The sequence below is a fragment of the Cucurbita pepo genome, chromosome LG19, assembly GCF_002806865.2.
Source record: "Cucurbita pepo subsp. pepo cultivar mu-cu-16 chromosome LG19, ASM280686v2, whole genome shotgun sequence".
In the NCBI taxonomy this organism is placed as follows: domain Eukaryota; kingdom Viridiplantae; phylum Streptophyta; class Magnoliopsida; order Cucurbitales; family Cucurbitaceae; genus Cucurbita; species Cucurbita pepo.
In genome coordinates, this window is record NC_036656.1 from 6709310 (window position 1) to 6734477 (window position 25168).

The following is a 25168-nucleotide window of genomic DNA, read 5'->3' on the forward strand; positions in this document are numbered from 1 at the left end:
CCCTTTTTTAAGTTTATTACTTTAGCAGCATACATCGTATGATCAGTATTCACCGCATATAGATTTTATTAATAAATGTACGAAGTAGTTGCCAAATCAAGGGTAGAAATAATTTACAGTTGGGTAAATTCTCTATCCATGCTTTTAGTTTTATTACATTCAGGTTTTAACCTTCAAACACGGCTGCAATTTCAACCCTTAATCAATTAGAGTATAATTTTATCCATCTAAATATCATTTATTAATTAATCTATATAAAATTTTATTTTTAATTGATTAAATTAAGATTAGTAGCTCCATTTTTAATATATATTTTAAAAATTAAATTAAAAAAAGCTTAAATTTTATTTTTTAGAAGTTGTTAAAAAATAAATAATAAAAAAATGATTATAAAAGCTTAATAATCTCTTTTTATGTAATACATTGACTAAAGGTCGTATTTATGGAATTATCGGTAAAAAAAATAAAAAAAAACAAAAAAAAAACATTAATAATATTTAATTATATTTGACAAATGGTTGAAATTTGGGAAGGACTTTGGAAGGAAATATTTTGAAATCTTCAATGGAATCTTTTCAGCTTTGAAATAGAATAATAATAAATAAATAAATAAAAAGCCCACGTTAAAAATCCAATTTTTAAACCCGCTAAAAAGCTGCGAGCGGGGGGCAGCCGAAGGACAAAGGCCTACGGAAGTAAGCCACGTGTAAGGATTAGAAAGATCCAACGGCCACTGGAAGACGAACATATGCCGTCAACTCAGAGGGAGATATTAACATAAAAAAATAATTATTAAGAAAAAAGAAAAGAAAAGAAAAGAAAAGAAAAGAAATTAGGATTCGAATTTCAACCGTCTTTGTACAAGAAAAGAAATCGATTTGCGTTGCCTTTTCTTCCTCAAATTATTCGTGTTTATTTCCTGCTTTCTTCTGCCTCTGCCTTCGTTTTTCTCTCCCGCTATTCGATTTTCTGCACTTGCTTTCCCGGGGTTCGGAATTGTCTGGGGAGATTACTTGTTTCACTTCGAATTTACAGGTACTGTCGACTTCTTTTTTGAATTTTGCTTTGGTTTAGAACGAACTGTTTGGTACTAAACTCAATCGTCTTAGATTTATCTCTAGTACTTAGCAGTGAACTGATAGCTTGCTTGGAGTAATTTCTTTATTGGAAATGTTATCGAGTATTCGGTTTCTTGTTGCTTTTTTGAATTCCTCGAGCTGAGAACTGCATAACTCTGATTTTCCGGAACTCAGCTGTTCTAATGCTAGCATGTTTATTTGCATCAGCTTGCTATGTTCGTTGAAATCAATATTTTCAGTCCTGGATTTATGGTATTGTTTTGAATTTATGTTTCAGGGAACAGTTCTTGTGCTGCTAATGATTTTTAGGATCCTGTGATAAGTACACTTCTCACCATGCTGAACGATAATAGTACCAATAGTCCGTCGACGCCTGGTGGCCGGATTCGGCATCGGAGGCGCCCAAGTGATGTGTGTCATTTCATCTCTCTCTTCGATATGTACCATTTTTACTACGAATAGCTAAATTTGAAATGTAGTTCGGCAGTTAAATTTCTAGTGGTAGTAATAACAGGGATGTCTAATTGTATAAACAGCTTCATGCTACAGTTCTTTCTGTCACTTCAAACGCTGTACTCATTTGTACTATCTTTAGCTATACTCACTGTCATTGTAGGCGTCAGCAATTATGCATTGGATATTGACTGCTTTTACATTGCAAATTTACGATGCTAATATTAATAATTTATTTTTTAGGCAACTTCGGAGGATGGCAAACTCAATGAAAGAAAATTACTTGTTGATGACCGGAGCAAATACAAATCGATGTTAATCCGTGCATACTCAACAATTTGGATGATTGGGGGTTTTGCACTAATAATATACTTCGGGCATCTCTATATTACTGCTATGGTTGTGGTTATTCAACTTTTCATGGCCAAGGAACTGTTCAACCTACTCAGGAGAGCTCGCGAGGATACTCGTCTACCAGGGTTTCGACTGTTAAATTGGTATGTCAAGGCTTTGCTTGTATTTTCTTTGGTATATCCTCTAGTCTCTACATTACCTGTTACTTCTGATTCTGGGCAGCATGCCTTCACTTTTCCTTTTTTTTGGAGCATGCATTTTGTACTAATTGGTTAGAATTCAAATGCAGGCATTTCTTCTTCACAGCAATGCTATTTGTGTATGGTCGCATTTTGAGTCAGCGGCTTGTCAATACTGTCACCTCGGATAAATTTTTATATCAGCTAGTGAGCAGTCTCATCAAGTATCATATGGTTATTTGTTATTCTTTATATATTGCAGGTTAGTGAACCTTTTGTAGCGATCCTATGATAAGTATCACCTTCTTGACACTTTAACCATTGCAATCAACATCATTTCGTGGTGTGCAATTTGCGAAAATTTTCATGTTTTTTTGGTTTAATTTCTATTAATTTATTCACTCCTGAATTTTTCATTTGCCTGATTATATTAGTTTCTTCAATCGTCTGGAAATTTTAATTTTCTTGACAACTTTGTAACATTTTACCTCATTATTTCTCCGCTTCTTGTTGGGCTCAGGCTTTATGTGGTTCATTCTTACTTTAAAGAAGAAGATGTATAAATATCAATTTGGGCAGTATGCATGGACGCATATGATTCTAATTGTCGTTTTTACACAGTCCTCTTTCACAGTAGCCAATATTTTTGAAGGAATCATCTGGTAATTCAGCCTTCTCACGGAAAAAAAATTCTGTTAAAGAAAATAAAATCTTATGTGGCCTGAAGTTTATCCTGGAATTTCACTACTTCCTTACGAATGAGTAATATTTCTGCAGGTTTCTCCTACCAGCATCACTTATTGTTATCAATGACATCGCTGCCTATATAGTTGGGTTCTTCTTTGGAAGAACACCATTGATCAAATTATCTCCAAAGAAAACTTGGGAGGGATTTATAGGAGCCTCTATATTGACTATGATATCTGCTTTTGGTGTAAGAAAATTCTTCCTTACTTTCCATTTTCCTCGCTGGATTTATTGAGTTTCTTATGTCAACCCGTGCCTGATGTTACTCAACTATTTTCATAATTATGAAACACTATGATCAGGTCTGAATTGCTTGATATTGCCTAAAGCAGTGCTTAACTAGGTCATAGGTCATGCATGTCTGTCTGTCGTGGGTGGTTTCCGTCGTAATGGTTACTTGTTAGCAATACGCAGTTGAAGAGATAACTGAGTTATGCGCGTCTGTCTGTCCGTCATAGGCGATTTCTTGTAGTAATGATTACTTGATAACAATATGCAGTTAGACATTTGTACTTGAGGAACTAAGTTATGACATATTTGTTTGTTTTTCAGCTTGCTAATGTCATGGGTCGTTATCAGTGGCTTACTTGTCCAAGAACGGTAATTGTTTTGCAAAACCGCCTTTCTTGCTTTAGAAGAAGCTTTTTCATATTTTGAAGCTCTTACTGTCGTATGGTTCAATGAGCTCAGGATTTATCAACTGGTTGGCTTCACTGTGATCCTGGTCCTTTGTTTAAGCCCGAATCTTTCACTTTACCAGGATGGACTCCTGATTGGGTCAGTAAAGACTATAAATTGAATCTTATTTGATATGAATAGTATATCTCTTCTTTCACGTCTTATTCTGGCTTTCCTTCAATCGTATAGTAAAATTGTCTCCAATGTATGCATCTATATTCTGTGTGTGTGTTTGACCAGTCTTTAGCTGAGGCTATATTATATTGCTGATTTCTGATCACTTTTCATTTTATTTTTGGTTGAAAATTTTCAGTTTATATTTGTTAGAACTTAGAATTATTGGTCAACCAGACGATAACTTAAACCTCTAACAAAGGGAGAGTAGTGGGGTAAGGTGAGCCTGTGAGTCACTCAAGCTTTACTTGAGAGGTGTGAGCCATTTGAGCTACATAATGAAGTAGAAAGAGTCGTCATAAAGCCATTTGGGCTTTAGAGAGGAACCAGGAGAAAGTGAGAATTGCCGAGGAATCCTCAATGAGTTGGATAGAGACAAGAGAAGAGAGTAGGATATATGCAATTTATAGTGTACTGAGTCTATAAGAAAATATTATATCTGCCTGATGTATATCTTTTAGATATGCATAGTATAATATCTATCCAGATTTTGTCATACGTTTTTCTCTTTTGAGGATTTTGTATGCAAGTTATTGTCGTCAATTAGTTCTCCATCGCCCATTTAATTTTACATAAGAGAGGAAGAGAAAATCTTGGAAAAATTATGAACCCATATTGACTGTAATTATGAAGAAAATCGTTGAGAACAATCGAAAGAATACAAGAGGACAATACATTAAAAAGAATGCCCAAGCCAAAAAGAGCTAGAGAAACGGACAAAACCTAGAAAAGCAAAATACAGAAATGGGCTTCCAGTCAAGAGATTGAGAGCTAATTCTGTTATACCCTTACAAAATGGTATATTCTCACCTTACTTGGTTGGTGTGAGGGGAATCATTCTGATCTATATGAGCTGCACGGCAGGTATCCTATATAACTTTTTTTTTTTTTTTTTTTTTTAACTTTTTAAGGTAGGTGCTCACCATTCTCCTGCCAAATATTGATCATGTTAGAGATCAAACCTTAACTAATAGCTTTTATTAAATCTTTTGTAAACATGATTCTTGATGCTGTGATTCATCTATTTTAACTTTTTGGCACCCTTGATCTGTCATTCATCTATTTTCTTTTCCTTCTTCCTAATATTGTTTAGCTTACAGTACTTCATGAAGTTGTTCCAAGTCTGTGAGGAACTCACATTTCTGTGTTCTCTTTCAGTTTCCATGGAAGAAGGTAAGCATATTGCCAGTTCAAGGACATGCATTATGTCTTGGTTTATTTTCATCAATAATTGCTCCTTTTGGAGGCTTCTTTGCGAGTGGTTTTAAAAGAGCCTTCAAAGTCAAGGTCCATTCCGAATTCTGTCCTCGTGTAGTTTCGTGAAGTCTCTATTTTGTGATCAGCCATCTTATATCATTTCTCTGTTTGACGCAGGATTTTGGTGATAGTATTCCTGGACATGGTGGAATTACAGATAGAATGGATTGTCAGGTGAGCCATTGAGAATTATGAACTTTGCTGCGTTTTAATTCATCTTCCTAATGCAAAACTCTTGATCAACAATAGATCTGTAAAAGAAACCATAGATCCACATTCTAATTTTAGGCATTTCATGGATCATTTGGACGACTTTTACTATTAGGTTCTCTAATTGGAACTTGATAGTGATTCTTAGTTTAATTGCGACTATATTTCAAATGATTTCTACTTCAAAAAGCGTTAAAGGTTAGGAGTACTAAAGTTTGATGAAATTGTTTTCGAAGATTGTGTCCAAACCACCGAAATCTTGTAGAAGTTAAACCCTTGATGCAGTGGCTATTATTAGAATTGGAACATTTTAGTTTGAAAATTCCAATTTCTAATGTGGAACCTACTCCTTCAAGTCGGAAATGAGTAGTTTTGTCACTTTGTCCTCTATCTTGTGGGAGGTTCTAGCTGGTATAATAGTATGAATATTTGTGTCGCATATCAAAATAGTTCTGTTTGTTACTTATTCAGATAGTGCTACCCTTTCCCTCATTTGTTCACTGCCATATTTGCATGATACTATATGTAGATGGTGATGGCTGTATTCGCCTACATATTTCATCAATCCTTTGTTGTGGCTCAGAGCATATCTGTTGATACAATCTACGACCAGGTAGTCTTATGCTCCATCATTTCTGTTTATGATCTAAGCTTATCCATATGGAGAATCACATATGCTGTGTATTGCTGCTTTATAGATACTAGTGAATCTCACATTCGAGGAACAGGCAGCTCTTTACATGAAGCTGGGTCAAATCTTGCAACAGCGGATGATTAGTTAGAAGCTTAAAGATAAAAATCTGATGCCTTCAATCTATCTCGTTGTTTAGAAAAAAGTTCGGACATTGTACCTTAGTGATTAGTCATAAATAATAATCTTTCTGGATAGCCTGAAAAATCGAGTTGTTTCTTAGATGTGTAATCAATAACTATATCATTTGTTTAGGGTTTATATGATTCTTTTATTTTAGTTGAAGAGAGTATGCAATCGTATAAAAGAAACCATTTTAGACAGTGAAGTTATCAGCTGTAGCCATTACTTAAAAAGTTGTGCAATGGGTCTTTTCTATTTTAGTCTCTTTTATTTTTATTCGTTTTCATTGCCTATGTATTTTTTTGTTAATGATACTAAAATAGGAAGTTAAATAAAACAAATGAAATTGAAGAATTATAACATTAAAAATAGTGGCGCACAGAAGGTTAAAAGAAAACTACAGGGAGTAAAATAGATTGAACATACTGCAATATTTTACAGATGTTGCGCTTCAGCTCTGTGAAAGAGTTAAATGCTAAGTCACTCTGTAACGAATAAAGCCCTGACGTCAATGAACAAAAATACGTAACTGCTGTTATTTGTACTACAAAAATCTAAGTTTCTATTCATTCCTTACAGTGAAAAGAAGGAAAAGAAGGAACATAGCCCAAAAGATTGCATTTTTTTTCTTCTCTACCTCCAGGGTACACTCAACACAGGTCAAAAATTGTCATAATTTGTCTTCAAATTCGTGTCTTCTTACTGGGTTTTTGGTTTTTCAATCTTCACGTAGGGGAGAATTCCCATTAAATGAAGAACTTTTGGTGCCCATCCTCTTTGCTGCGCCCGGCAAAACATTAAGAATGTGTTAGCAAAGTAGGAACTCAAACCCATGAAACCATGCCACAGGGCATGACCTTGAGGATTGATGCTCCAATGTGATATCTTATCACAGAAACACCGATCGATTACCCAACAGAAAATGCCTAAGAGAAGAGTCAGCAAGTACAGCCTCGCTAACCGCTTAGCCGAGGAATCTTCTGTGTATATATAATACTTATACATTCGAGGTATGCAGAGGAGACAAAGAATCACATAGTGCAGCTTGAAACCGATGTCATAACGAAGAATTGAGTGAGCCACAGCGAAAATGGCCCCATATAGGAAGAGGAATGTTGGCATCGTACTTCGGTAATGCCAATCTGGTGAATAGAGAATATACATGTAAAGAAGCATTTCCCAGATCATTGGTGTTTCATCCCCTTGCTGTTGCCTGGTTAGAAAACAAAGAGTTGATCGTTGGTTGTTAAAGCTCAGTAATGAACAAACATTCAAGAACACAGCATTCAAATATCTAAATGGAAAGAACTGCAACAAGAACACCAAAAGCATGCCATTAGAACTTACACTTTTTGCAATGTGGCATGATAGAACATGCTGCCAATGGCCAGTATCATATTTGATATGTGAAGTACACTAAATCTCTTCTCAAAACCTTGTCTCAAAGCATTTGCAAGACCGATCAGAGCCAAAAGAACGGTTGGGATGTTTGATATTGTGTTATAAAACTCGGCAATATAAGAAGAAAAAGCATAATTCTTCTCACAACACTCTATTGTAGATGTGACAGGACCCCAGAAACTTGATATTCCATCAGCCATCCTCGACCACCTCGCCCTCGATATCGCTAATATTCAGCAAAATAGCCTGGAGTAGAAGGTTGAGATAATCATCAAATACTAAACCTACCGCCTGTAGATGGAATATGTTGGTTCATCAGGCTCTATCAGATTCAGATACTATCAAAAATATACAAACCTCAATTATGTCCATTCAAGATTACATCGTCCTAAATCCTAATATGGCTCTAATCAACAGTAATCTATGCCAAAACGGAATCTCATAGCCTTCAAAACAAAGAATCATCCAAGTCATTAATGCACTCACAACCCAAAACGTAGAACAAGAAGAAGCAGATCCCAGATTACACATTCCATTCCCCCTGTTTATCGGTAGACTACAATAAATCACATAAACAACAAGATCTATCAGGATTCTTGAACGGTTGCCACAACCGAACGTTTATATTCAGAATCAAATCCAAAAACAAACGCAATCAAGGATTCACCCTTCCCAGTTCTTGCTACTTTTGAGTATTTGAATCCAAGAGGGAAAAACGGAAATGAAAAACACAAAATCAATCAATAGCCGAAGAAATAAGAAAACATTGTACGCTCTAAATTCCATTGACGAGGGTAGAGAGAAAACGAACCGTCTTAGCTGGTGTAGATGACTTTGATGTTCATTCTCAGATGTCTTCGGGAAGCGGGGATCAATTTCAATGGCCGATAATCTGACTTTCGCCTTCAAAGGAAGAAAGGGACGAAGACCAGCTGCTACTTCCTTTAATTGGAACTCCGAGTTTAAAATAGTTAAATCTTTCAAGATTGGTTTATATAACTTTCTTCAACTTTTCCTCCCCGAATCTGAATCCCTTCATTCCATTGACCGTTCGTTCGTGTTCATTCCGACGTTTTTCCGTGTCTTCTCCGGGGCGTCGGCTGGGCCGGTGCTGCCGACAGTCTTGGCCCGGTATCTTTGCACCAGGCCCATCTCTTTTCAACCGGGCCCAAAACAATTCTTATACCCATTTTATTGACTTATGAAATGTTTATATTTTTTAATTAATTAATTAATTAGTTGCTAACCCATTAACAAGTAACGTTTATATACCCCAAATCAAAAATTAAAGGTCACACAAAATAAATAAAGAAAAAATCCAGATTCAATGAATGTGGACACTGGAGATGGTCACTGCCGGTGGCCATGCTAGATGGATAATAGTAATTAATCTAAACAAACATTAAAAAAGACAAAAATAAAATAAGGAATATTCGAATATGTTGAAAGAAAGCAGCACCAATTTTCCGCATTCAGCTGATGAGGTGTAGAAGACGACAAAAGAAGTGACGTGTTGAGTGCAGTGAACACGGAGCTCATGGGAGCCACGTGTTATCACAAGTCATTCAATGGTGTCGTGTGTTAAACAACGCCGTTAAGTTTAGTGCAATGATTAAGCTCAATTAATCCCATTTTAAGTAACTAAAAGATGGTTAGCGTATGAACTGTTCATACGTAGTCCGTGTAGACTCGGCCGACTCGCCCGACTCAGTTTGATTTTTGGGTGCAGTCACCTGAAGGGCTGCTGCCGTCACCGTTATGGCTCCATATTTACTCAATCATTTTGAATGGACAATTCTGAACCGTACACCACACCGTTACTCCATCTTCACCACACCATGACCACATCTTCCATTTCTTCCACACCATCCTCTTCTCTGCCAAGGATTCGGTTACTTTATAAACTAAACCTTAATTCTTCACTCCGATTTCATAACTATGCCCAACAAAATGGATAGATTTGCTGAAATCTTCCGCCATGGTGCTGAAGCTGCCGTCAGGGACACCAGCAGCGGCAGCGAACATTCGCCGGAAAACTCCGCCGCCGACCTCTTCGACCTCGTCAAATCGTTCATGGAAAGAGATGATGTGGAAATTAATGAAGGGGAGGAGGAGGATGGCGGTAAAGAAGAATCAGATAGTTTCTCTTGTGATTCAGATGCAGGGGTTATCAAACTAAGAAATCTGTTTGGTTCACGGGATAATAAGAGTGACGAGATCAGAATCGAAGCAGAACAAGCACTGAAGAAGCTCGTCGGAGGAAGATCGTTTCAGGGGATTAAACGAAAATTGATGGCACATTTGCGCAGAAAAGGATTCGATGCCGGTGAGTTTGAGTTTCGTTTTCAGTTTAAATTGAACCCAATTTTCGTTGAGGGAGTTTAATTCACTTGATGTTGTTTGGCTCGTGCAGGACTCTGCAAATCGAAGGGGGAGAAACTGCACTCATTTCCGGCAGGGGATCATGAGTACATCGACGTCAATTTTAGTGGAAATCGGTACATTGTAGAAGTATTTCTAGCCAGAGAATTTGAAATTGCCCGTCCGACCAGAAAATACACGTCATTACTCAACACATTTCCCGAGATCTTCGTCGGAAATCTGGAGGAGCTGAAGCAGGTGGTGAAACTAATGTGCTCTGCCATGAAACAATCCATGAATATTAGGAACATGCATGTGCCTCCATGGAGAAGAAAGGGGTACATGCAGGAGAAATGGTTTGGTTCTTACAAGCGGACCACAAACCATAAAGGGTCAGGATCGGCAGAAGCAGAAACCTCGCCGGGAATGAGTTCAGCCTGTTTCAAAGCCAGCCATTGCAGAGGAGATTTTGGTCGAAACAGAGGTATCATGGTTGGAAATTTAACCGCTGCCTTCGGCGCCGATGGGTTGCTACTGTAGTCAATAAATTGTACATAAAATCTGCTCATATTGATTGTTCGTATTAGGGGTTTGATTCTTTTTGTTCTTGTGCATTTTTTGTCCCAAGTTTCGCAACCAAATGCGGAGAAATCTATACAGATCTTTAAACAGGGCTTTAACTTGATTTGAGCTACAAATTTCAGAGCCCTAGAAATACAAACAGTCCCAATTTCAGAATTTCCATTTTCAACAATTCCTTTGTTCAGTAAATTACAGACATACAATCCCGATCTCTTAGAAATGTAGGCACCGATAGACGCAAACTGCTAGGAAATCAAAGCAGCTTGCCTGGACGGAGACGAAAAAAAAATTTGATGCGAGGGAAGGTTCAAAACCCTATAGCATCTCATAATCAAACAAAAACCAGACACAAAAAACTCATCCAAAACGGATTGAGAAGAAAATAAAATATAAGAAGTTGGGTAAGCAGATTCGTCGACGAAGATCCGATTAGATCGAATTCAACGACCGGCCAGTTAACTTCTCTGGGATTGATTTAGCTGCAGCCTCTTCGGCAGGTCAAGAACAAAGGAATCGATTAACTCTCACCCTTGTCTTGGTACATGCAGCCATAGGAAAACAGATCTTACAAATCCAAGTTTAGAATGCGAAAGACATAGCTTCCAGTTCCACATCGATGAGAACATTGTCTATTGAATGAATTGGGGGAGACGACGAAGTCGTGGAGGATGCTGTGAGAAGGACAGATTATTAGCCCTAGCGAGGCCATTTAAAAGGACGGTTAGTGAAGCGGAAAGAGGACGGGTTCGGGAGATCGTGACCGTTGATCTTTACAGGCGACGAGATGGGGTTTGTTTTTAGCTATAATTATTTTTTAATTATTTTTTAAATGCTAAATTAAACATATGTCGGTCTTATATTTCCCTGGTCTGCCCGCTGACTTTTATATATAAATATATTTGATATTGAATTTTGAATTTAAAAAAATTATGTTAAACACGATAGTTTTACATTTTATTAATAGAAGTGATATTAAAAATGAAAATTATCTATTAATTTTTTTTTTAAATATATATATATAAATAAAATTTAGACAATTCCCATGGAAATTCCTATTGCTAATGAATTTTTTGTCACGACAAGAACCAGAAAGCAAGACAAAGCTGTGAAAATCTAGAATGGTTTCTTCGCAGGCTTATCTCGGTGTTTGGCATTTAACAAGCATGTTGGAGCTCGAACATCTTGAATCATGGATGAAGAGTCGTCTACGAAGTTCTTCTTGATCCCTTTTGGTAGGTCATGTTCATCGTTTTCTGATGTGGAAAGAAATTCAGTTGGAAAAGATGGAGTTATGTCCAACATTTTTTAACGTATCAAGTTGACTCAATGCACACGCAAATAATTATTGCATATAAATTATTATGTTTTCTTCATCAACTACTTGTTTGAATCACTCAATATTTGGTTTACACCAACCTCCAAAAACGAATCATTGTTGACTCATTCTTCTCTCCCCCTCCAAAAGTATAATGAAAAATTCAAACTTAGGTTGAGATTGAAACATAAGTATGGAAACCCAAACACAAATAATGATAAAAGAAGAAGTTTAGAAGTGTCATTTCAGCTCACTCTCATCATAACGTATGCCGATCAAAGTTTAACTTATGGGTCGAGCTTAGATTCTTAAAATTTTGTACTTTAAGTTCACTCTCATTTTATAATCGATTCGAACAAAGATTCATTGTTGGTCTTTGAACTTTTGACTTTAAGTTCACTCTCGTTAAGGGTCGATTTGAACAAAGTTTGATTTTGGGTCGAGCTTAGATGGTTGGCCTTTGAATTTCGAACCGGTAGAGGAGACTGACTTGTGGCATAAGTTTAATTGAAATGATTAGTTTAAAAATGTATATTAAATTAAGGTTGAAAAAATTTGGAATGGGCCAAGACTAAGTGGATGCCCTGTCATAAACGGCAGCGTTTGGTCAGAATGAGGTGTGCTTGACTTGGACTTTTTCAATGAAATATAGTTGACTCCAAACTGATTAAACGGAAATAGAGATCTGATGTGAGAATCAACCACACGTGATGAATTGTACGTGTTGTGCGTCGCACCTGAATATTGCCCAATTCACCATCGTCACACGTCATCAACTCTCAGATACCATTCTGTGGAGTAGAAAATAATAAATAAAAACCTCATAAACTATCAACTCCGCTTCCACCAAAACCCCTCTTCTTCGATCTCTCTTCTTATTTGACCATGAAGAAGCTCTGCCGGAAAAGCTCCGTCCATCCATCCACGCCGATCATCTCCGACTTCCTTTCGTTTCTTCCCGCCGCCATATTTGCTCTCACGGTGGCGCTATCCGCCGACGACAAAGAAGTCCTGGCCTATCTCATCTCCTGTTCCAACACCAGCAGCCGAAAAGGCGCTCGGAAAATCGCCAGCGGGAAGAGCGGTGTGGATCACGCTCCGCTCTTTGACTGCGATTGTTTCATGTGCTATCGGCGTTACTGGGGGAGATGGGACTCATCGCCCAATCGGCAACTAATTCACGAAGTAATCGAAGCTTACGAAGACGGATTAGCTAAATCCAAACCCGCAGCAACGTCGCAGAGAAATTGCAAGAAAGAGAGACGGAAGAAGAAGAACGAATCGGACCCGGATGAGTCGAATCGGTCCGAATCAAGAGTCGGAAAGGTGAAGATGAACGAGACATCGGGTTGTGTGCAGCAAGAGAGCAGCCGCGACAGTAACAGAAAAGAGGAGGAGGAAGAAGGAGAAAGAGGATCGGTTAGGAGGTTCGTGAGTTTTGTGGGGGAGAAAATTTGGGGTGCTTGGGGCTAACAATCAATTTGAATCCCAAATCTAGATTTGTTCTTCTCTTAATCATCTAACAAGATCACAAAATAGGACTCTGTTTTTCTTCTCTGTTTTGGATTTTTGGTTTGCTCTGCTCTCTGTAAATTACTTCCCCCCTGTAAAAATCATCGTATGCAATTCCAAGGCTTGTGCTCGTGCTTGTGCTTGTGGGTGACCCACTTCTGTATCTATAGATTATATATGTAGTAGAATTAATGGGATTGAGACTCGTGCATGCATGGCCTCTGCATCAAATGAATTGATAGTGCCTTTTGGGATTCTGGATAGTTGGGAAGATCTTTGGTGGCTGTCCATCGCCATTCCCCCACTTACGAACAGGAGAACCTGGTGGAGATCCCAATAAATTAATCTCGATACCGTCGAACAACATTGGAGTATCCCAAATTTAGATTAAAGTTTACATTTTGGCATCTGGGTTGGCTTCGTTTATGCATTTTAATCGGTTTAATTTAATGTTTCATTATTTGTTAAAGGTTTTTAAGTCTTTAGGGGAAGAAGAGTATGGTTTAGAAAAAGAATCTAGTTCTTGTTAATAAATATTTCTTCCTTCTTGAGATAAAAAGAGTTGGATTAATCACAAAAATGGTTGTTTTTTAGTGCTTAAAATGTGTGTCAAGAAGTGGATGATGAACATGTGTTGCAATTCATGAAGATTGTACCCAAAAAGGGACAAATTAAAGTTGCCATTCACAAATTTTGGCCTTTTAATCTAACATTTCATAAGTTTAATTTTTTTGATAGTGTCCCAAATGGATAGCACTTCTTAAATTTCTAAACTTTATGTCATATTATTTACACAAAAAAAAAAAATTAAAATTTATATTATATAAGTTGACATACTAGAAAAGTCGTAGTCGGACTATCCCTTGATAATGTTAGTACTAAGGATGACTTGGATCGACTTGGCATAACTTAACTTAGTGACATCAAATCTAAGGCATGCATTTGTTTAATTTTTAGTTACCTTAGCTCCTCATCATCATTCAATGCAACTTGTAATTTTAAATTATTATTTTTTTCTATTCAGAATAAGACTTTTGGAACTACTTGCATAAAATATAGGTACTCATTTTTCGTGTCTACAAATATCACGAGTACACTTACATAAACAAATACAATTTGGCCATCACACCTCTAACACGATTGTCAAGATTCGTTGTTCGACAAACACTACATCATTATTAGCTGATATTCTCAAATACTTTATGTTTTATTTTTGGTTACAAGCCATTCGAGGTGATAACTTGTTGGGAACTAAATACAAAACGAGGGTTCAGAAAGTACAAAAGGAATTGTGCCCTATCTTAAATGAATGCAAGAGTTGGATCAATTATAAGGTAAGATCGTACCTCCAAAGTTGAGCATGTGATGCAACATAGGCCAACCTTTTAACTTTTTCAACTTTAATCATATAGATAAAAAATAATACATATAAAAAAATTAATATAATACCTAAATATATATTAGCGTTTAGATATCTCGGTCATATTTGTCCAATGTTTTATTTATTATTATTCTATTATAGGGAATATTAGCTAAGGTTTAATTAATATATATTAATTTTTGAAATGACATTAAACTTTATTATAAGTGATTATTCCTTGAATCATTATAAGGTTTGAAAGTTTATTGGCTACTTGCCACGTTGATGTACTATGCAACTTATGTCCACCAAGGCAACTACTTTCTTTTTCTCCTTTTTTTAGTTCCTTTTCAGAATAAAATTAAGAAAAATTAATTAATTTTTACATAGCTAAAATAATGAGATAACAAATTTAATATGCTAACCTAAGTTTAGTATGGTCTTAAATTTATGTATTGAGTTTGATTAATAAGTCAACTATCAAAACCTTAATAACATTAATTTCATTAAGACATAGGATTAAATTTTATTTAAATGTAAATTTGATGACAGTGCAAAATTTACCAAAATACGAATTTATTTGATCATTAAAATTGATGCTAATATTAAAAATAAAAAAATATATATATCATTCTATTTTAATGTTTAAGATTATATGCCCTTCCACACATAAAAATGACAAATAAAAGCAAGCTTTATTCCCTTTTTCTCTTGATTTGGCCCTTCTTTGACTCTGCCATATGAATTAAGAAAGGAGAATAATATATATTAGTTATTATTTATTAAATACATAATTAAGATTTAATTATATTATTTCTCTTTTTATGTCTGACCAATTCAATTGCTTAGAAATGACACGTCAGCGTAAATTTAAGCGGTTACTAATTCAATTGATTATTAATTTTGTATAAATAAATATTTGTATTATTCTAAATAATAATAATAACAGTAAATTATTCTAAATAAATATTTGTTACAAAAATAACGTGGTCCTGTCTGTGACTAATAATTGGCAGAAAATATTAGATTAAAGTGAAATAAGAAAAAAGAAATTAAATGAATAATTTTAGGTTGGAAGATAAAAAATATAGTTTAAACCGATTGACTAATAATTAGTGAGATTTTGAGTGGGCTGGGCCAAGAAAGTTGGGCCAGGAAGTTGGGCCCTATGTACTATGATCCAGATGTGGACCAAGAATCCAGGGCGGGCCCGGTCATTTTACACAGTATTTCATCTTTCTTCTTGAAAGGTAAAATTCATCAAAATAATATCTTCCTTTCGAATTACCAAAGCTATGGCGGCTTAAGCTCAGTTTCAGGCTCAGTCTCAGTTTCAGGCATGTACAGGTATTGAAGAACTGGTTGAGGCGCAAGCTGTCAAGCGTTCAATAATGGCGTTTCGGTTTACCAATCCTTTATGGTGTGCAAGTGGAAGACCCTCTTTCACGCACTCGTCGTATTTCTCCAAAGCCGCCACAATGTCGCTGAAATCCGGCCGCTTCGATGGATTCGCCGCCCAACACCGCTTTATCAGGTGTGCTAACGCCGGTTGACAACTCGCCGGCAATGGCGGTCTCTCATTCTGCCCAAATCAAAGTAAGGCATTTCAACACTCAAAACCCTAGCCCTATTATTTTTGGCAACTTAATTGTTTTGAACAGATTTTTTCATCGAACAGATAAGTATAAAAAATCAGCATTCATTGGGGAAGTGGGAATTTGGAAACTGGTACCTTCTCGGCGACGGCAAAGGCAGCCTGCACCGGAGTCATCCCTTGAAACGGAAGCAGAACCGTGGTGAGCTCCCACAGCACAATCCCAAAGCTGTACACATCAACTTTGCGAGTGTAAGGCTTCTCTTTAATCATCTCCGGCGCCATCCATCTGTAAGTTCCCATGTTCCCTTTTGTTTCTCGACACTGTGTTTCGAGGCAGGAGGTTCCAAAATCCGCTACTTTTACTCTCATTTCATCGTTTAGAAGCAAGTTATTTGACTTGAGGTCTCTGTGGATTACCCCTTGGGAATGAAGGTATTCCATTCCTCTTGATATGTCTAGAGCTAGCCTCAGTATTGTTTCTATTGACAGTGAATATGGCTCTTTCTTGTTAAGATACATTCTCAGAGTTCCTTGTGACATATACTCTGTAATTATGCAGTATACCGGTGGCTTTTTACAGGCTGCAATGAACTGTATTGGAAACGGACATTAATTTAGCATCCCATAAAAAGTTTTGTTGTCAATTCATGTTTCAGAGAGGGAAGGGCAATATTTTTGCCATAAGGAATAACAGGGAATAAGAGACGAATTATAAGGAATAGCATGGCACCTGTTTATGTTTGAAACAATAGAAGGTTGAAATTTTACCTGAACTATGCTGGGATGAAAGAGACGAGAAAGCAAGGCAACTTCAGACTTGAATTGCTGCTCAAGTTTGACTCTTGTTTCCTCCTTTTGGTTTGGAATTCTGACCATCTTCACAGCAACGGCTCTCTGCTTATAAATTCCACGGTATATCCGACTGTGCGCACCGGAGGCAAATTTGTTGCCAATGAAGAGCTGAGAGAGATCAGCTGTCCACTCCTCCTGATCCTCCTTTGATGTCTCCCAAGTTTCCATATTTTCAGACTCTAGGATCATCGACCACGATTCCAAACTATCAAACCTTCTCCTTTCCATATTTTCCATTTCAGAATTCATCTGGGATTTCAAGGAGAAAAGGGTTGATAATGGCTTGCTCTTTGATTTACGAATGCAAAGTGAACCAAAACATGAGGTCGCCATGAAGATTGTTTACGTGAAATGGTGTTTGTTTATACCAAACTCAGAAGGTTGTTTTTATGTCAAAGCAAACAATCGGAAGGAATTTTCCTTCTGAAAGTATGAACTGCTTTTAAGAAGTGCATGAACTGATTCAAAAACATGGATTCTAAAGAAGAATGATGATAATTGGATTTGGGAATTCATGAATTTGTTGAATCAATGATGGAAAGGACAAGACCCAAAGAAAAAGAAAAGTTTTGCAGAAAATAAGAGAGAGAACAGTTATCCGCGTCAAGCATTTGTACCTTTTGTATAGTTAGGCAAATGTTCATGAAAAGACCCAGAATATATCAGAGAAAAAACCAAACGTAAAGATGGAACATGGGATTTCATGGCTTCAGGAAATGGAACCGAAGGAGAAGGAAGAGGAAAAAAAACAGGAAAATTTAGATGTAGAAGAGAACAAAAGGGTCTGATTTTCACGGTTGTGTATGGCAGTAGAAAGACGATGAAAAAGGGGAGATCTTCCAGGGGCGTCTCGTGATTTAACCTCTCTTTTTTGTAAAGAGGGAACCACTTTAATTGTTCTTTCTTTCTCAACTGAATCCAGCTCCTCTGTTTCTGTTTCTGTTTCTGTTTGGTTTGCCATCATCAATGCCAAGTGGCGGAAGTGGCAAGGCCTCAATGGATTAGCTTTCAACTCTCAAGAACAAATGGGCATATGTGCCAGTGCCAACATTTTCCCCAAAAAAAACTCGCATTTTTTTGTAAAAGTGGGAGACACACGTGGGCCAGGCAAAAGTGAAAAAGTAGCGATCAATAGTGAAGAACATGGTGGTCTCAAGCTTAATGCAATGGATGGACATTAGATTCTCTTACTTAGTGCTTCTCAAATCTTTATTCCTTAGCTATTGGTTTGTGTATACATTGATTGGGGTTATCATTGCCGTCCTACTATCAGTTGTCTGTTGGGAGTAGACCGACTTCCAATTGCCATGCCAAGCCAAGCTTGCATTGCCTTGTTTTGGAAATGTTCCAAATTAATTTTCCAACTCCTTTCTGTGTTGGGCTGGTCTAACTCATATCCTATTGGCCCAATCAACTCCCTAGCTCACCCAGCTTTCGGCCCAATCAAGGCCCAAATTGGAAGTAGGATTTTGGAGTTATAGCCCACCAAACTTATAATGGAATTTATGTGGTTGTTATTAATTTACATCTCCATCACTAAATTTCTTATTTTAACCTATGTGAGCTATCAAAACACCTAACTAAACTAATAAATAGGGAGGACCCAACTCCAAACAAATGCATGTTAACAATAATATTTATTTATTTTTCAACTATTAATTTTATATTCAAGTGTCCTACATTCATATCAATAATACACACTTCCATGATGTTGATTGAAACCTCAAAGTTTTCATTTTCCGTTATAGGTCGATATGTATAAAAGAAATTTGGAAGTGAAAGTTTATTATATACGTGTCGGTGCTTTGATTTTGGGGTTTAGGAAAATTGGAAAATCAAACCGGTATTGAACCGGTTGGGTTGTGTTTAGACGTTTCAATCCGTGAATAATTTGGGGTGGCAGGCATGCATCTAAGTCCTTGTCCGCTGATCTTCCAACAAAGATCAGAGTTGGCAAAATTCTGACCGATGGATCGGATCAAGAAGCGTCCACATCTGCACCCAGAGCGAAATGAAGCCAAGAAAAGAGGTTTGTACACATAGGTGGGAGGGCGTGACGTGGACGTGAGATCTACCGGTGGAGGGAACGAGGGGTCCCACGTGGCACTGATATTTAATTTGTAGAAAACAAAAAATGTGAGGATCTGGGCCGTCGAAGGCAAATTCGGAGGACGTGATGACACACTTGGAGAAGATCTTGAGTGGGCCCAACGAGACCCGATTTTAAATTGAGGGCCCAATTAAAAAAAAGAGGTTTAAAATTCAAAAAAATTTGAAAAAAAAAAGGGAAATTGGAGGTAAGCCATATAAAGTAAGAAATTTAGGGAAGGGGGTGGTAAATGAAAATGATAAGATTAGGTTATTCCAGACATTTTTGTGCTGGATGTCTGCTGGAAGGGGGGGTGTTTGGATCTGGGTGCCCACTTAGTTTTGTTAAGATTAAGCTTATTCCACCCTTGTTCTGTTCTCAACTAAACTGGGTAAGGTTGATCCATTTTTAACTTCACTCTCGTAATTTTATACCATTAGCTTTCCATAAGTATCCAGTTAAAAATATATTTTATTCCAATACAGGAAAGATCCATTTATGTGTTACAAATTTTAATTTTGGAAAATAAATAAAGAGAGAAAGAAAGAAAGCCGTAGAAAATGATAAAAATAATTATGATCGTTGTCTTTTTTGGGTGACACACAGGCAGTAAAAGAATTTTCCAAGAAATTCAAAACTGTACCGTAAAACATTTAAGATAAAATCTTTTTAAAAAATAATAAATAAAAGAGGAAAGGATAGAATGGTAAATTCGAAAAACATTACCCCTTTCATTTCTTCATTATTCATCAAACTCTTATCTCATTTCTTTCCATAGTCGCCATATTTCAAATTTACCGATAGGACTTGAAGGGGGTATTTTTGTGATTTCATACCCTCCCTCCCCACCCTTCTCTGCTCTAACTCCATTACTCTGCTCCTTCTTCTTCTCCTCTTCTCAGCTTATGCACCAACACTCACTCCCATTTCCACTTCCACTTCCACTTCATTCTCTTCATTCTCTTCATCTTTTCACTTTCAATGGCCTCTCGGATGCCATCTCACCAGCTCAGTAGCGGCCTCTATGTCTCCGGCCGCCCTGAGCAGCTCAAGGAGCGGCAGCCGACAATGGGCTCACGCGCCGTACCTTACACCGGCGGGGACATCAAGAAATCCGGGGACCTTGCTAAAATGTTTGACATTCATGTTGATTCTCCAACTTCCGGTCCTCCTCACTCCAAATCCTCTCGCCCTTCCTCCTCCTCTCAGCACAACAGCGGATCGGTCCGATCCGGCCCTAATTCCGGACCTGTCATTAAGCACTCCAATTCCGGTCCGATCTCCAAGAAATCTTCCGGCCCGATTTCGCTTCAGCCCACCGGGCTTATCACCTCTGGCCCTATTGGATCCGGTCCCCTTGGATCGTCTGGCAGCGTCGGTGGAGGACGCCGCTCCGGTCCACTGGAGCAGACGACGTCATTTGGGAAGACGATGTACGGGTCGGCGGTGACGAGTATAAGCGAGGATGTGAAAATAGGGTTCAAGGTTTCGAAGGCGGTGGTTTGGGTGTTCCTGGGAGTTTTAGCCACCGGTTTGTTGGTTGGCGCGTTTCTAATGGTGGCGGTGAAGAAGCCGATTCTACTGGTGGCAGTGGGAGGGATATTGGTCCCGGCGGTGGTTGCGGTTCTTTGGAATATTGCTTGGGGTAAAAAGGGACTGATAGGGTTTGTACGAAGGTACCCGGAGGCTGAGCTCAGAGGTGCTATTGATGGACAGTACGTGAAGGTCACTGGGGTAATTTTCCTCTCGCTCTCAGATTTTTTCTTTTTGTATATTAAGAAGTTAATGAGCTATTTAATTTAAAGTAATATGACTCAAATTATTCTTCATCTTATGGCTAATCATTGAGCATCTTTCCTTTTCATATTAAAATTTGAACTTGTTTGTTCAGCTTCTGTAATCCGTTTGACCATCCTAACCACCACCATGGCATCATTCTCATAAATTAAACTAGCTACCTATGTACTCTTCTGGTAAGCTCCTGGTAAACAGGACCTCTACTATATTGGTACAACTACAGCCTTCGTTTTGCATCTACTTCGGAACTCCCACCTGTTTTTGGAAACTTCAAATAGTCTTCTTACTCCACATCTGGTTGTTGGTGGCGTTGACCACTAATTATTGAAAAAACTTGATTATGAAAACACTTCACATCAATCACTAATGATTTCAAATGCAATATAGATCAGTAGATAAGCTTCCGCCATTCATTTACATGAACCTGCAAATTCATACAACTAAACCTGGTTGGTGAAAGCTAAGATCTTTTGTTGTGTTCTTTTTAGGTGGTCACCTGCGGTAGTATTCCACTAGAATCATCTTACCAGAGAGTACCCAGGTGCGTTTATGTGTCTACGGAGCTGTATGAGTATAAAGGATGCGGAGGAAAACCTGCAAATCCTAAACACCGCTGCTTTTCTTGGGGATCTAGATATTCTGAGGTCGCTTCTGTTCTTCTATTTACCACATTCTTAGAACTTGATGGATGGCTTATGGCTATTAGTTCTCAACTTTGGCAAATTTTTCTTTGACTGATACAGAGATATGTAGCTGACTTTTACATATCAGACTTCCAATCTGGGTTAAGAGCACTGGTGAAAGCAGGGTATGGTGCCAAGGTTGCTCCATTTGTTAAACCCTCAACAGTTGTGAATGTGACTAAAGAAAACCGAGACTTGTCTCCTGGCTTCCTCCGCTGGCTAGCAGATCGCAAACTCTCTTGCGATGACAGAGTGATGCGCCTTAAAGAAGGGTATTACACCAACACCACATTTTCCTTACATGATCAGAATGCCACCATTTTCATGTCACATTCTGATGAAACCTAATTACATATTTACAGGTACATCAAGGAAGGAAGCACCGTGAGTGTGATGGGTGTTGTTCGGCGGCACGATAATGTCCTCATGGTAGTTCCATCGGCAGAGCCCGTCTCGACAGGATGCCAATGGGCTCGTTGCCTCCTTCCCACCTACGTTGAAGGTTTAATCATAACATGTGACGAAAATCAGAATGCAGATGTGGTTCCCGTGTAGATAAGCCATAGTTTCATCACAAAGTTTCCGAGTGAGCATCCGAAGGATGTGAAAAAGAACCCCATGAGACACAAGATCACTATATATACCACTTTTCTTTTCCAGGTTTAAACTCTGTCAGAAAAAAGAGCAGGTAAGTTGGCCTAGAAGATGCAAATCAAAGAATGCAGAATATCAGATAACAAGTATTATCTGTTGCCTATGGAGTTACTGTGTATGAAGAGCTACTGGCGTTAAGAAGCCACAAGAGTCTTTTCCTATTATGTACATAAAACTCAGCCCCTCTAGTGGGAAATCTCACATGAGACGATATTTGCAGGTTTTATTTCAGTGATAATTGCCTTAATATTTGAGTTTTATTACGAATCTTCTTAAATCTAAATCCGAATTCTCCTAGCTGGATATTGCTTGCGTTCTCGCCGATTGAAAATTCAAAATTCCAGCTTGGATCAGATAAGATTCTGGTTCTTTTGACCATGTGAATTTAAGCATCAGTTTCATCTCGGTAACTACAAGATGCAAAACTCAGAATAACCAAGTGAAAAAATTACAAAAGAGTTGTAGTGTAGACTAAATCACGTAAGATGTTTTTGAAGAAATCAAATGACAAAAGAGTTGTAGTGTAGACTAAATCACAGGTAAACTCTGTTGTTCAGATTCTAGAAAACAATTTTGAAACCGTATAACGAAGGATGAAAAGAACGCACTAGGGTTCGGAAGTAAATAAGAGATATAATCCAGGAATCAAAATCAGGAAATAGATTTATTCGGAAACGAGAATGTGGACGAGCAACAATCGAATCGCCAACTCACAAATGACGACTGAAACGATATCTCGGCCTTCGCTATACCTCGCCAAATCTCCGGCGCTAGAGAATACGATCTCAAGCGCCGTTTAAATTGAGAAGCGAGGCTTTTGATCCACAGGAAACATGAAAGAATTTCATGAAGAATAAGAAGAACACAAACTAAACGAAATCCATTTCGAAAAAAAAAAAAAAAAGAAAGGAAGAAGAAGAAGCTCTAAACCAGGTCCGTCTACATTGTAGTTTCTGGGTTCACAGTAGCAGGATCGCAAGAATTTATAGCGACTTGCTTCATTCCACTAGCGGCGCCATTTCCAAGTTTTCAATTCTAAACCCTAGCAAATCTTTCCTCCATTAATTACCATTGTACCCCTCTCTCATTACGACGAATCGATGCTTGTATTACGACAAGTCGGCCGGCTCTCTATCCATTATAATGTGCGTTTTATTCATTATTGATGATATTTTAACACCATGACCTAATTAGAGTAATGTAAAATTTAATTATTCTATCAAAGGGTTATATTAAAATTTATGTGTTCCAAAAACCTTGTCAGAGGTTTCTCAAGGCAATCACATTAGGTGCAGTCTTGTTTTGAGTACCACAAAATCCTATACCTTTTACTCTTTGGGTTCTTTTCCCAAAAATTCCATTAATCATATCATCCTTCCATCAGATTTTGCAAATCCCTTATCCACTGCCTCTGCCATCCATCACAAAAGATGTCAACAACCATATTTCATAAACGAAGCACACACGTAGAAACAAGAAGCCTTCATGGCTCCTAAGCGGCTACAAAATAGAAAACAAGACACTGTTCCCCAACAACGAAACATCTGCACTAATGTACCACTAAATGCCCTTTCTTTTCACCAAAGGGAGTTGCTCAAACAGTCGCAATTGGACCCATTTTGAGATTGGTGGATTCCGTGGCCTTCATGGCCTCGAACCTTGGCTCCTTTGCCTGAAACTTCAGCCCCATGTACAGCTTCATGTAATCGTTGAACACGAATTTTGGGTAAAGTTTGCTGCTTTCTTCCTCTCCCTCCACCAGCGCTGCCGCCGGATAGATTACGGCGTCGTCTCCTGGATTGTAGAATGATGCTAACGACATTCTGTTTCCATCTGGTTGAGCTTTCACCCGGTGCATTACACTCTTGTATTTTCCATTTGTAATAACCTATAAATATGAATAAAANTTTTTTTTTTTTTTTTTTTTTTTTTTTTTTTTTTTTTTTTTGTGTGTGTTGGAAAAGGAATGAAAATAGAAGAAAAAGTTGGAAGTGGCATACTTCAAGCTGATCGCCTAAATTGATGACAATGGAGTGATGCATTGGAGGGACATCAACCCATTTGCCGTCCTTAAGAAGCTGAAGGCCACTGACTTTGTGGTCTTGGAACAAGAGAATAAGGCCACCAGCGTCAGTGTGGGCTCTAAGACCCTTGATAAGCTCTGGTTTAGGACAGGGAGGATAGTTGCTGACTTTAGTCCCAAAATTGGGGCCTTTGGATCCATAAAAAGCCTTCTTCAAATACCCTTTTTCAAGCCCAAGATTCTCGCATAACAGGTCTAGAAGCTGCTCAGCTAGCTTCTCCAATTCCACGGCAAATTCCTTCATCACCCTCCTGTAATCCTCATCGAGATCAGGGATCTCGGACATGTTAGAAACGGGAAGATGGCGTAAAAAGAATGTGCTTTCCCAATCAGTGTCGTTGATCTCAGTGTCAACGGAATCCAGGCCTCTGCTCGCCACCATGTCTTTGAACTTCTGCTCCATACACTGTCTGTAATGCTCCTTCGTCAGCTTCTCCACCTCGTCCATCAGCTCGTGTGATATCCCATGATTCACCAACTTCATTCCACAAAACCCATCAAATTAACACACTTTAATCAAATCCAATCAAATCAAAACAAAACCCATTATTGAAAAAGAACTTATACCTCAAAAAATCCCCAGTTTTCGCAAGCGTCGTTGATCTGCTCCATGGCAGCTCCTCTGTCTTCGCCATTAAGCTTCTCCATGTTGATAACAGGGAAATCCATCTCCATTTCTTCAAACTCTTCACTCACTCTGTTTGGATGTGGTCTGGAGTTCATGGCGCTCGCAATTTATAGGCGTGGAAGAAAGAGAAAACAAAAGGAGAAGCTAATTAGTTTTTGAATTTAAACAAATCATTCATGAAGGAGATGGAACATGCTGTGGAAGTGAACTCACATGCAACTAATTAGAGAGAGAAACAGAGAAGGGCAAGAGTAATTAGCTTATGGATTCATGAACTAATCATTTTAAGACTTAATTAGTTAATTAATT

At 37.9% G+C, this 25168-nt stretch overlaps 7 protein-coding genes and 2 non-coding genes across 10 annotated transcripts; 4 read left to right on the plus strand and 5 right to left on the minus strand.

Annotated features, from left to right (window-relative positions):
• The first annotated feature begins 820 nt into the window (after positions 1-820).
• Positions 821-6150, plus strand: LOC111780899 (phosphatidate cytidylyltransferase 2-like). Its single transcript, XM_023661247.1, has 12 exons — positions 821-1035; positions 1357-1490; positions 1776-2029; positions 2176-2327; positions 2586-2727; positions 2843-2999; positions 3365-3412; positions 3503-3589; positions 4823-4951; positions 5039-5095; positions 5661-5744; positions 5830-6150. Exons 2-12 carry the CDS (start codon positions 1416-1418, stop codon positions 5911-5913), a joined length of 1269 nt encoding a protein of 422 aa, XP_023517015.1. The 5' UTR covers positions 821-1035; positions 1357-1415; the 3' UTR covers positions 5914-6150.
• Positions 6151-6331: 181 nt separating this feature from the next.
• On the minus strand, positions 6332-8419 carry LOC111781092 (alkaline ceramidase). 2 transcript variants are annotated; one of them, XM_023661519.1, is made up of 3 exons: positions 8158-8419; positions 7293-7592; positions 6332-7158 (listed from the first exon to the last, which is right to left on the minus strand). In XM_023661519.1, the coding sequence occupies exons 2-3, from the start codon at positions 7544-7546 to the stop codon at positions 6645-6647; spliced, it is 768 nt and encodes a 255-aa protein (XP_023517287.1). In that variant the 5' UTR covers positions 7547-7592; positions 8158-8419; the 3' UTR covers positions 6332-6644. The 2 variants fall into 2 exon arrangements, with proteins under 2 accessions (XP_023517287.1, XP_023517286.1); XM_023661518.1 differs by having other exon boundaries at positions 7293-7637; positions 8158-8411.
• Positions 8420-9009: 590 nt separating this feature from the next.
• Positions 9010-10442, plus strand: LOC111781137. The gene is made up of 2 exons (XM_023661585.1): positions 9010-9672; positions 9760-10442. Exons 1-2 carry the CDS (start codon positions 9285-9287, stop codon positions 10245-10247), a joined length of 876 nt encoding a protein of 291 aa, XP_023517353.1. The 5' UTR covers positions 9010-9284; the 3' UTR covers positions 10248-10442.
• Positions 10443-10674: 232 nt separating this feature from the next.
• LOC111782341 lies at positions 10675-10777 on the minus strand. Its single transcript, XR_002813091.1, has one exon. It is a non-coding gene; the product is annotated as a small nucleolar RNA snoR109 (small nucleolar RNA).
• Positions 10778-12432: 1655 nt separating this feature from the next.
• On the plus strand, positions 12433-13327 carry LOC111781728. Its single transcript, XM_023662416.1, has one exon. It carries the CDS (start codon positions 12490-12492, stop codon positions 13075-13077), a length of 588 nt encoding a protein of 195 aa, XP_023518184.1. The 5' UTR covers positions 12433-12489; the 3' UTR covers positions 13078-13327.
• Positions 13328-15609: 2282 nt separating this feature from the next.
• LOC111782047 (serine/threonine-protein kinase HT1-like) lies at positions 15610-18441 on the minus strand. The gene is made up of 3 exons (XM_023662815.1): positions 16842-18441; positions 16209-16664; positions 15610-16058 (listed from the first exon to the last, which is right to left on the minus strand). The coding sequence occupies exons 1-3, from the start codon at positions 17256-17258 to the stop codon at positions 15810-15812; spliced, it is 1122 nt and encodes a 373-aa protein (XP_023518583.1). The 5' UTR covers positions 17259-18441; the 3' UTR covers positions 15610-15809.
• A 1346-nt stretch (positions 18442-19787) lies between these two features.
• LOC111781518 (uncharacterized membrane protein At1g16860-like) lies at positions 19788-22431 on the plus strand. The gene is made up of 4 exons (XM_023662165.1): positions 19788-20748; positions 21300-21455; positions 21555-21766; positions 21857-22431. The coding sequence occupies exons 1-4, from the start codon at positions 19996-19998 to the stop codon at positions 22047-22049; spliced, it is 1314 nt and encodes a 437-aa protein (XP_023517933.1). The 5' UTR covers positions 19788-19995; the 3' UTR covers positions 22050-22431.
• A 397-nt stretch (positions 22432-22828) lies between these two features.
• LOC111782342 lies at positions 22829-22948 on the minus strand. Its single transcript, XR_002813092.1, has one exon. It is a non-coding gene; the product is annotated as a small nucleolar RNA snoR111 (small nucleolar RNA).
• A 534-nt stretch (positions 22949-23482) lies between these two features.
• On the minus strand, positions 23483-25086 carry LOC111781519 (1-aminocyclopropane-1-carboxylate oxidase 3). The gene is made up of 3 exons (XM_023662166.1): positions 24799-25086; positions 24149-24709; positions 23483-24036 (listed from the first exon to the last, which is right to left on the minus strand). Exons 1-3 carry the CDS (start codon positions 24952-24954, stop codon positions 23743-23745), a joined length of 1011 nt encoding a protein of 336 aa, XP_023517934.1. The 5' UTR covers positions 24955-25086; the 3' UTR covers positions 23483-23742.
• Positions 25087-25168: the final 82 nt, after the last annotated feature.